Genomic DNA, 12,611 nt, shown 5'->3' with positions numbered 1-12,611 from the left:
TCATGTGCAGTTTTGATATATTTTCTTATTCATAGTGTGTTTTTGAGATAAAATATCTCCAGAAGGAGAAAGGGATTTAACCTTTAATCACAAGTGAGGTGCTTTATGAAGATTTAAAGCCTTGAGGCTATGTTCACACGTTAAGTTTTAACTGCATTTTTACCAGGCATTTTCCAAAATCATTGTAAAAATTGTGTATTTTTATTGTGATTTGCGCAACTGCAGTGATTTCTGGAAAATCACAAGAAAAATGTAGCAAACAAAATGCCACATGTAACTGAATCTGCATTGCCCAACCCACTTTATATAGTTTTTGTAAATTTGTAAAATATATCCGAATTTTTTTGTTAAAATAAATGCTTACCGTATATACTCGAGTATAAGCCGAGGGACGTTGCGTCCCTGTGCGTCGTCATCAAGGCAACATCATTATTCCGGGGCCAGGCGCGAAGAAGAGGCTCACCCGGTGAAGATGGACAGCCCGGAACGACTATGTCTCCCCACCGGACAGTCCTGCAGCACAGATGGCCCGGACCAGCTCACCCGAACGTCCCACCGAGCGGAGGGGAGTACAAAACTAAAGGGGGGAGGGGGGCTGGATGATGACGAAGGCCCGGGCAGTGGTCTTCAACCTGCGGACCTCCAGATGTTTCAAAACGACAACTCCCAGCATGCCTGGACAGCCGATGGCTGTCCGGGCATGCTGGGAGTTGTAGTTTTGGAACATCTGGTGGTCCTCAGGTTGAAGACAACTGTTAAATCAGACATTGACAAGCGGTGATGATGAAGGGGGTGGTGTGGGATGATGACAGGGTAATGATGAAGGGGAGGGATGATGACAGGGTAATGATGAAGGGGAGGGATGATGACAGGGTAATGATGAAGGGGGGATGATGACAGGGTAATGATGAAGGGGGGGATGATGATGGGGGGATGATGACAGGGTAATGATGAAGGGGGGATGATGATGGGGGGATGATGACAGGGTAATGATGAAGGGGGGATGATGAAGGGGGGATGATGACAGGGTAATGATGAAGGGGGGATGATGACAGGGTAATGATGAAGGGGGGATGATGACAGTAATGATGAAGGGGGGGGATGATGACAGGGTAATGATGAAGGGGGGGATGATGAAGGGGGGGATGATGACAGGGTAATGATGAAGGGGGGATGATGACAGGGTAATGATGAAGGGGGGGATGATGACAGGGTAATGATGAAGGGGGGGATGATGACAGGGTAATGATAAAGGGGGGGATGATGACAGGGTAATGATAAAGGGGGGGATGATGACAGGGTAATGATGAGGGGGGATGATGACAGGGTAATGATGAAGGGGGGGATGATGACAGGGTGATGATGATGAAGGGGGGTGATGACAGGTGATGATGAAGGGGGGGATGATGAAGGGGGGGATGATGAAGGGGGGATGATGACAGGGTAATGATGAAGGGGGATGATGACAGGGTAATGATGAAGGGGGGGGATGATGACGGGGGGATGATGACAGGGTAATGATGAAGGGGGGGATGATGAAGGGGGATGATGACAGGGTAATGATGAAGGGGGGGATGATGACAAGGTAATGATGAAGGGGGGGATGATGACAGGTGATTATGATGAAGGGGGGATGATGACAGGTGATGATGATGAGGGTGTTAATGACGGGGGTCTGGATGATGACAGGGGGGGGATGATGTATTTCCCACCCTAGGCTTTTAGTCGAGTCAATAACTTTTCCTGGGTTTTTGGGGTGAAATTAGGGGCCTCGGCTTATATTCGGGTTGGCTTATACTCAAGTATATACAGTAAATTTAAGTAATCTGAAATTAAAAACTCCATATTAATAATCATAAAATAAACTGTTTTATTAAATGAGCACTGTTAGATACAAAAAAACATTTTATATGTATATGCTGTACATCTTTGCAAAATAATAAAATCATGGCTTTGTTTCTAGCTTAAGCACAGGCATGGACAAAGTCCAGTAAGTGAGGATGGGCTAGCACTCCTCTGTGCTCTCTCCTGCCTGATAGCACTCCTCTGTGCTCTCTCCTGCCTGATAGCACTCCTCTGTGCTCTCTCCTGCCTGATAGCACTCCTCTGTGCTCTCTCCTGCCTGATAGCACTCCTCTGTGCTCTCTCCTGCCTGATAGCACTCCTCTGTGCTCTCTCCTGCCTGATAGCACTCCTCTGTGCTCTCTCCTGCCTGATAGCACTCCTCTGTGCTCTCTCCTGCCTGATAGCACTCCTCTGTGCTCTCTCCTGCCTGATAGCACTCCTCTGTGCTCTCTCCTGCCTGATAGCACTCCTCTGTGCTCTCTCCTGCCTGATAGGACACCTCTGTGCTCTCTCCTGCCTGATAGGACACCTCTGTGCTCTCTCCTGTCTGATAGGACACCTCTGTGCTCTCTCCTGTCTGATAGGACACCTCTGTGCTCTCTCCTGTCCTATCAGAGAAGTGCTAGCCCACCTTCACTTGTATTAGACTTTGTCCATGCCTGTGCTCAGCTTGGACAAAACAATGATTTTATAAGCCAAGATTTCTATAAAAAGGAAATAAAATTTTCTTATGAACTATATTCGAAAGGTTAATGTATAATATGGCCTTATAATTCTGTCCACTAGGGCTCACACTCACTCTCCCTGTTTCATACACAGAGAGTGAGTGCTATTAACTGCCTATGGCCAGACCACACTTGAGTTTGATCTTATATTATAAGGCCATGAAAGTGGCAAAAAACATAAAACCCCCTTTTTTTTTTTCTTTTCTTTCTTTTTTTTCTTTTTTACAGGGGGTAAATTACAAATCTTATTTATTTTACCTGCTGTATTATAGGCAAAAAACTTTTTTTACTGACAGTGCCATTGTAAATAAAACATACCTATGCAAAACAGTTAAAGGTGCTAAGTGTCTAATCATGGGATCTGACCTCTGGGACCCTCCTCCAATTGAGATTTTGTGAACAGGGGATGGCAATTTCCAGCTGAGTGCTCGAGTCCCCACATTCCGTGGAACACTTGACAGTGACGGCCTGCTTGGCCAATCACCTGAATCCAATGATTGGCTGAGTGGGCAATGACACATGGGAGGAAGAGGCAGTGTGGTGCTGGAGAGATGGCAAGCCTGAATTATTCAATACGCCATCATGCTCTCTACACCAAACCGGCCCCCTTATAAGCTATGGGCCAATGTGGGAAAAATGCAGCAAGCACTACATACTGGCCCGGCTTCAGATGTGCCGATCCTGGGGGAGATGTGGTGATCCTGCTGGTACTTGGCACCAACTGCACTTCTTCTGCCAGACTTGCCTAAGTAAGTTCCAAGCCACACCCCTACTTTAACCCCTTCATGACCCTGTGATTTTTTTTTTTTGGGGGGGGGGGGCCTCACCTTTTTTTGCTCCTCACTTTCTAAGACCCATAACATTAACATTTTTCCAATGACAAAGTTGTATTAGGGCTTTTTTGTGGGAAGAGTTGCACTTTTTATTGGCACACTTAAAATCATATAATGTATTACGGATTCATAAATAAAAAAAATTATATATTTTTTTTTTTCAGAGAGAATAGCGAGCTAAAAAGACGCTATTCTCGATCCTAAAATAACGGGCTTCACACTGCCGGAGAATGTACATACATATATATGTATATAGGATTGAGAATAGCGTCTTTTTAGCTCGCTATTCTCTCCAAAAATAACGGCGCCCGACGGACCCCATTGACTATAATGGGGTCCATTGGGACCAGTTATTGGCCGTTATGACCTGTAAAACTGAAAAAAAAAAAAAAGGGGGAGTTTGACGGGTGTATTTGACAGGGCATGCCGGCAGTGTGAAAGAGGCCTAAGGAAAAATTGAAAAAAAAAAAATCTAAATTTTGTTGGGCAATAATTTTTTCAGGGTTCACAATATGAATCTGAATTGACATCTTTATTCTATGGGTCAGTATGATGCCAAACTTGGGTAATTTTTGTTACGTTTTAAGGCAAAAAATATATATAAAATTAGAAAACTTGAAAAAGTTTGTTCAATGCCATGTTCTGGCCCCTGTAACTTTTTATTTATTTTTATTTTTTTCCCACCTACAGAGCTGTGTTAGGGTCTATTATTTTTTGCACCATGAACTTTCGTTTTTTTTTAACGCTACCACTTTTGCGTATATATGACTTTTTGATCACTTTTATTACTTTTTTTCTGGAATGTGACCACAAATCAGCAATTTTGGCGGTTGGAATTTTTTTGTTCCTTTTACCGTGCAGCATCAGGAATTTAATAGATCGGACAATTATAATACCAAAGATGTTTTTTTTTTACATTGTTGTATTTGCAAAATTGGAAAGGTGGGGGGGGGTGATATATATATATATACACATACATACACACACACACACACACACACACACAGGGCTTACCATTAACAATCATTAGATGGCTTACATATATCAATGTAATACTATTGCATTACATTGATCTATGTTTTCGGCGCCACCGAAAGCAATCGTTGATCCACCGAGAAGCAGAAAGGATGGGTACCTCCCAGTTTTTCCCCAGTAACCTATCTGGAGCCCACAATTACATCACGGAGCTGCAGATGGGTCCCCTAGACCCCAGGGATGACCGGCATTTAATGTTTAAATTGAGTAATCGCTATTGATCAAGGCATTTAACCATTTAAATGATGGACATCGGAGCCAACTCCAATGTCTATCATTACCAGCAGATGTCAGCTGCTGATAGCAGCAGGGGATCTGTTATGGGCCCACCCATATTCCCCTCACCTGACCCATTACATACATAAGTCATAGGTCAGGAAAGTGTTAAGCCACACCCACCAAAATTATCAGCGTGATTTTTCCTTAGCTGAAAAGGCCATTTTCGGGCGATAATTGTCGGTGGCCGAAATTTCGGTGCATCCCTAATATACAATATATATCCTGATCCCATAGAGATAGTAGCAGCAGTATACAGATGAAGCTGGGTGCAGAAGGTAGAGGTGCGAGAGCTGCAAGCAGGAGGAATCGTATAGGTAATGAGGTCACCCTGTAGTTCACAGGAAGTTAGCTGACCCTGGAGACTTCCTATGACAACTACAGTATTCAACTGTATGGATGCAGCTGTGCTGGAATGAAGCAGATGGCACTGTAGGATTAGTGAGATGGCGAGTGTGTATTATATGGGCTAAAAACCTCAAAATCTGGAGTGCTTCATAGAAAGTGCTAGCTGTGGGCAATGCCATATCATGTAAGAGTGCATTTACATACAGTGGGGCAAAAAAGTATTTAGTTAGCCACCAATTCTGCAAGTTATCACACTTAAAAAGAGGAGAGGCCCGTAATTTTCCTCATAGGTATACCTCAACTATGAGAGACATAATGAGAAAAATATGGTGGAAAATAAGTATTTGGTCACAACAATAACAAAAGTTCATCTCAATACTTTGTTATATACCCTATGTTGGCAATCACAGAGGGCAAACGTTTTCTGTAAGTCTTCACAAGGTTTTCACACACTGTTGATGGTATTTTGACCCATTCCTCCATGCAGATCTCCTCTAGAGCAGTGATGTTTTGGGGCTGTTGCTGGGCAACACGGACTTTTAACTCCCTCAAAAGGTTTTCTATGGAGTTGAGTCTGGAGACTGGCTAGGCCACTCCAGGACCTTGAAATGCTTCTTATGAAGCCACTCCATTGTCCGGGCAGTGTATTTGAGATCATCGGCATTGCTTAAAGACCCAGCCACGTTTCATCTTCAATTCCCTTGCTGATGGAAGGAGGTTTTCACTCAAAATCTAACAATACATGGCCCTATTCATTCTTTCCTTTACACGGATCAGTCGTCCTGGTCCCCTAGCAGAATAACAGCCCCAAAGCATGATGTTTCCACCCCAATACTTCACAGTAGGTATAATGTTCTTTGGATAAAACTCAGCATTCTTTCTCCTCCAAACACAATGAGTTTAGTTTTTACCAAAAAGTTCTACTTTGGTTTCATCTGACCATGACATTCTCCCAATACTCTTCTGGATCATCCAAATGCTCTCTAGCAAACTTCAGACGGGCCCGGACATGTACTGGTTTAAGCAGCGGGACACGTCTGGCACTGCATGATTTGAGTCCCTGGCGGCGTAATGTGTTACTGATGGTAGCCTTTGTTACTTTGTTCCCAGCTCTCTGCAGGTCATTCACTAGGTCCCCCCTGTGTGGTGTAATAATTTTGAAACCACGGGGTGAGAACTTGCGTGGAGCCCCAGATCGAGGGAGATTATCAGTGGTCTTGTATGTCTTCCATTTTCTAATAATTGCTCCCACAGTTGCTTTCTTCACACCAAGATGCTTGCCTATTGCAGATTCAGTCTTCCCAGCCTGGTGCAGGTTTACAATTTTGTTTCTGGTGTCCTTCGACAGCTCTTTGGTCTTGGCCAAAGTGGAGTTTGGAGTGTGACTGTTTGAGGTTGTGCACATGTGTCTTTTATACTGATAACACATTCAAACAGGTGCCTTTTATACAGGTAACGAGTGGAGGACAGAGGAGACTATTAAAGAAGAAATTACAGGTCTATGAGAGACAGAAATCTTGCTTGTTTGTAGGTGACCAAATACTTATTTTCCACTGTAATTTGCAAATAAATTCTTTAAAAATCAGAATGTGATTTTATGGATTTGTCTCTCATATTTGAGGTATACCTATGATAAAAATTACAGGCCTCTCATCTTTTTAAGTGAGATAACTTGCACAATTGGTGGCTGACTAAATACTTTTTTGCCCCACTGTATGGCATGTTTAGACATGTGAAAATATTTTTTTAACAATGCTAACAATCACTATTGATTAAAGATACAAAACACACCATTAAAAAAAAATAGTTTTATTGACTTAACCCCTTAAGGACTAGGCCAATCAAAATGTTTGCATTTTCAGGTTTACCTCCTCGCCTACTAATTAAGCTTTTAATTTTTGACCAACACACCAAGTGCTTGTTTTTTGCAGCACAAATTATAATTTGTAAGGACACCGCTCATTTTACCACAAAATCTACAGCGAAACAAAAAAATATATATATATATTATTTTTCATTTTACTACATGCATGAAGAGAGCTCCACTCTTCAGCTTGTTCCATAGTACTCCCGCATGGCTGCGCCAATAACACATTTTTAGATGCAGTTTTCTAGGTGTGTTTTTAAATAGTTTTAAGCCCACTACAAATGACTAAAGCATAATAGTAACCTAATGTTTTTAATAAACTGTCTCTATACCCACGTTCACACAGAGTTTCTTGGCACTTATCTTGGCATGCACAAGGTTCCAAAATTAGTGCCAAAAAAACACATTCAGTGCACCCGCCATTGTTTTCCACAGGAACATGAGCCACAGTTTACGATGAATTACTGCACATATTTTTTTGAGTTCCAAATACACCTATTACGAGTGTATTGGTCAGGAAAGTGACACACACAGATTAGCCATATGGAATGGGGTTACTTTGCATTCATGACAGTGGATAAAATCTGTGACAGAAATCCAAGGCTACCCGAAGAATTTCTGCATGTACTGCACAATGTATATTTTTTCTCCTCAGAAAAAGTACTCTACGGAAACGCACTGTTAACAGAACAGAATAGAATGGGAGGGAGTCCACTCATGTATTAAAACACCCCTGGGGCTATGGTATTGACCACCTGTAGAAACATGTAAGAGGTGATCAGAAGCGGGAAAGGTAAAGAGTAATAAGTCAAGTAGTCTTACAACATTGAACATTGTAGCCCACTTCACTCAAAACCTGGCAGTTCACCTAAGAAAGCAGTTAACCCCACCATTCAAATTTCTTCATGTCAACATTTTAGGAAGAGAATGGGGCTATTTTACCCTGCTATACGTTTTCATAAAAAAAAAAAACAAAAAAAAAAACGTATGCAACCGTACAGAAAACCGTGCCCATAGACTTCCCATTCAAAACTGTATGCTCCATAACATATACGGTTGTCTCAGTTTTTCAAACCATATGTTTTTTTCCCCTCTGGTCAGAAAACCGTGGCCTACCACGGTTTTTGGTCTGGGTGAAAAACCGTATACTTTTTATTTTATTTTTTTATTTTTATTTTTTTAACATGGGAGTCAATGGGAACCGTACAGAACCGTATGTGCGTACTGTTCCATCCGGTTTTTACTCAGCACAGTTTTTTTTCTTGGAATTTCAATCAAACAAGTGAAACTTTATTATGAATAATTTGTCCGGTGTCTCTCCTGAGGATCCCCGACAATAGAGGGGTGAAACGCGTTGAGAGTTGATTTTTCTTCAAATAGCAATTATTATTTGTGGGTGCCTTTGAATGTTTTTTGGTGTATAGCCGGAAATTGTGTGTTGGGATCCTACCAGTCCATTGTTCTATTTATGTTGGACTGGTGGCTTCACACGCTTTTTGTACATTTGATGGAGATAGGTTACTTTTATCTTGAGTATCATAATTGATTATATTTGCACGGGGCTTTTTTCTTTGAACAATTTTAATAGTAGAGATTAAAAGTAAAATTTTAATATAAAGGGTGTTTTTCAGTGAAAATATTATTTTGCACTTCTTTAAGTTATTATGTTTTTCTTTCTGTGATTTCAAAGTGAAAGCAGAGCGGTGATTGGTCGCTGTGGGGAAATCACTCCACTTTTTCTCTCACACAGTTTGATAAATCTGGGCCTGTGTGTGTGTGTGTGTGTGTGTGTGTATATTATTTATTTATTTAGTGTGTGTGTGTGTGTGTGTGTGTATATTATTTATTTATTTAGTGTGTGTGTGTGTGTGTGTGTATATATAATTTTTTTATTTTATTTTTTTAATCCTCAATCAAACAGGTTGAGATTATGAGAATGGGGAAACATTTGTGGCTTCATAACACTGTACAGGAATTCTGTAATTAAAAGAAAACCGCTCCTTTATTGCAAGGGCACAGTCACATAGGACAGTGTTTCCCAACCAGGGTGCCTCCAGCTGTGGCCAAACTACAACTCCCAGCATGCCCGGACAGCCTTTGGCTGTCCGGGCATGCTGGGAGTTGTAGTTTGGCCACAGCTGGAGGCACCCTGGTTGGGAAACACTGACATAGTAGATGAGTGTAGCCGAGCTTAGACAGCAATCACGAAGAAATCTCATCAGACGCCACAATACTTAAGGCAGCAAACCTCCGAATAACTTTACATTACAAAATGGGTTGAAAAAGAAAACAAACTTGGCTTTAAATTCAGAAGAACATAAACTATGTAAAAGTAAGAGGTAATTCCTTTATGCGCAACAACCATGGATGAAGATTTTAGCATCTACCACCAATAAAGTGCAGAATAAGAGATACAGCTACACATTAAATAAAGGACACCCCTGTAAATGAACATGCCAGCTACAGGGCACTCTTATTTTGTAAGACATCGGGTTCTGCAGGGACGGCTATGGGACTAGTCTACACACACAATTACATACTAACAGTACACTAGTTTGTTAGACACTGGAGCAGAACCCCATTACCTGGTTCTGTCTGGCCAGAAGCGTCATCAGGGCTTTGTGACATTATTGATGAATGTGAATATATCCCAAGTTTGTAGGTTTCGGTCCGAATGCTAAGCTGACTCAACAGAACTATGAACCAGTCCAGAATGGTCCATCTCGCTCCACATTCCCTCATTATGCCCTCCCGGAGACAGTCCTGACCATTGTCCTGGCCTTTATCAGATTTGTATACTTTCAGACATCATATTCTCTCAGTTGTTCTCATAAGACAGAATTACTGTACCAAGGGTTTGATTTCACATGGATAGAAGGTACCCTTTTACCAGGTGGCACAAAAGTATCTATTCTAGGGTATATTATACAGCACATGAAATAGACAAAGATCTGTGTGTGCTCCAGACTCTTCGAAAAATAAAAAGAAACCCAATGAGCGCTAAGGGAATTGGATTCTGGACAGCAACAAAAAACGCATTTGTGAGGCTGTTACTGTGAGGACAATAGAGAAGAACGCAGCAGGGTAAGTGGAGAGAATTTACCCAAATATTGGAATGCCATAGTCTAGGAGGCTCATGAAATCTAATTTCATAACCCACTTTTATTATATTATTTTATACAATAATGATTAATGACATGCTAAGATATGAGAACCTCACCAACCTTCTATGTGGATAGCAAATGTGTTCATAGAAATGGGGTTACCTGCGGGTATACTGAACATGTATAGCAATGTCACTTCCCTCTCAACCATTACCACAAAGTATTTTGTACTTACTTCTCTTAATCTCTTCTATCCTTTCCAAATACTTGGTCATGCTGTTACCTGGGGAGAGAGACATGGTACTTCAGTATGTCACTGCAAACGGGATGTTCCGAGCAGCAGGTTATAACAAGCTATGAGGTCACAGGTCTCTTTTATATGGGCATGTGACAAAGTCTGCTACCGGACACATTTTAGCACAAACTGCATAACACAAAACAAAATGTAGTTTACATCCATCATGTAATATATATCTGTCTGAAACAAAAAGACAAATTGCCCTGCTTACAGATCAGAACAACCTAGGAACAGTCGGCCTATGACAAATGTTAGGCACACAGGACCTATGGATATGTATGGATACCTTTTTTTCTATATGTATTGTTCAGATACACAGGCTCTGCACAACGTGAAAGAAAACCTCATGTTGATCATGAAGTCAGATCTGCAGGTATCATATTAGAGAGCAGGAGATGTTGAGCGGATTAATATATCGTTTTGACAAACATCTCTAAAGGGGTAGTCTTATATAAAAGATGTAACCACCTATCCACCGATGGCTGTACTCTGCCATTGTCAGCAATCCTATAGTGGATAAATGGGACTGCGGTAGAGCATGTGGCTGTTGCTCCTTTTACTTGGGTGACCAGGAACCCCCATTGTCATGATCAGTGGGGGTCCAAGCATCTGGACCCACACCCATCAGATAATCCCATGGATGGGTGAAAAGTTCTAATCTAGAGCTATCCATTAAAAGGGTACTCCGCCCCTAGACATCTTATCCAAAGAATAGGGGATAAGATGTCAGATCGCCGGGGTCCCGCCGCTGGGGACCCCCGCAATATAGCAAGCTGCACCCACCTGTAACTGCTTCCGGAAGCGCTGGAGGTTCTCTGGCTAATTCCTCCCGACCACGTGGGACGGAAGATCGTGCAGTCACGACCCCGCCCCCGTGTAATGTCACGCCCCACACCCTCAATGCAAGTCTATGGGAGGGGGCATGACGGGCGTCACGCCCCCTCTCATAGACTTGCATTGAGGAGGCGGGGCGTGATGTCACACAGGGCGGAGTCGTGGTCGGGAAGAATTAGCCTGAGATCCTCCAGCGCTTCTAATGTTACTAATCCTGACCATGTACATCTCATTTTTATGCCTCTATCACTTATCATAAAAATACCTCTTTTCATAAGCTCACAGTGTTAAAAATCCTATCCGAGGAAGGGGGGGGGGTACCTTCCATGTGGTAGTCAGAGGTGATCAATGTGTCTCTTCATGCAGCCTTGTCCATGACTCATGGACAAGCTGATGCTGCTGCAGGACTGGTTAGTGACCCAGTAGGTATGGAGACCCATAGTGGTGAGATTTTCAAAAGCCATTTTCTTTATTTAATATAAAAAAATGCAAACCTACCATATTACAAAAGATCTTTCATTTTCAACACAACATATAAACATATAAAAATGGCACATGGATGTACAAGTGCCTGGGAAAAACCCTTTAAGATGCCAATACCCCTTAAGGGTAAGGTCTCACATAGCGTACACGCACAGTATTTAACGCTCTGTTAAATCTGTCAACCAGCGGGAAATATGCTGCTATTCTCCTACAAGCAGACATACAGGGCTACCCGCGGCAGTAAGGTTTGGAGGCGTGACACGCACCGAATAATCTTTGAATGACTAAAGTGCATAGAGAGTAGGGGTAGACTGCCCAACATGGCACTTTTCATGTCTCCGAGACCCAGGGATTTTTAAAAAGGGAAGTCCAATTAAAGGATGTAATAATCACTGCAGACTACTGCATGATCGGCTGCTCCAGTCAGTCCAATCACCAATGATTGGCACGGTTACCTCTGTGACCAGTATAGACAGAACTGTGCCAATGACTGGCAGGTGGTGACTATCACAGACGTGTGCACATTCAGTAGTCTGCAGTGCTTAACAGTGATTATTTGAGAAGTATGGTGTCTACAAAAGGTAAATAATGTAGCATTTTCCTCAATCTGGTGACAAATTCCCTTTAACCCGTTAAGGACATAGGGCGTACCTGTATGCCCTTGGGAATTTCGGTCCCCGCCACTCGGTGACCCAGAAAAAAAAGGGTGATAGGTGCCGTCCGACATGGCACCTATCACCCTATAGCAGTAGGAGCGAGGTGGCACTGGTGCCACCTCACGATCGTCCCGATTCATCGGCCGTTACTGGCCGACGAATCAGGAGGACTCCTGCTGTGGAGGTGTCCCTAATGGCACCCGCTCCGCCCCTATTCCGGAGGGCGAGAGCAGGTGCCGGGTGTGAGTACCTGGAGTGGGGGCCCCTGATCCCTGGCATCGGCGGCAGGATCGGGGCCCCGGAGCGG

At 42.7% G+C, this 12,611-nt stretch overlaps 1 protein-coding gene across 2 annotated transcripts in view; it reads right to left on the bottom strand.

Annotated features, from left to right (window-relative positions):
• The window catches only part of CEP41 (centrosomal protein 41), a 66,236-nt gene that overhangs the window by 31,171 nt on the left and 22,454 nt on the right, over positions 1–12,611 (bottom strand). For both annotated transcript variants that reach the window (XM_056573168.1, XM_056573169.1), the window contains exon 3: positions 10,269–10,316. In XM_056573168.1, the coding sequence (XP_056429143.1) occupies positions 10,269–10,316 (48 nt within the window). The remainder of the gene's footprint in view (positions 1–10,268; positions 10,317–12,611) is intronic.

Source organism: Hyla sarda, chromosome 4 (genome assembly GCF_029499605.1).
Source record: "Hyla sarda isolate aHylSar1 chromosome 4, aHylSar1.hap1, whole genome shotgun sequence".
Taxonomy (NCBI): domain Eukaryota; kingdom Metazoa; phylum Chordata; class Amphibia; order Anura; family Hylidae; genus Hyla; species Hyla sarda.
Note: the sequence above shows the minus strand (reverse complement) of the source record. Positions and strands in the feature narration are given on the sequence as shown.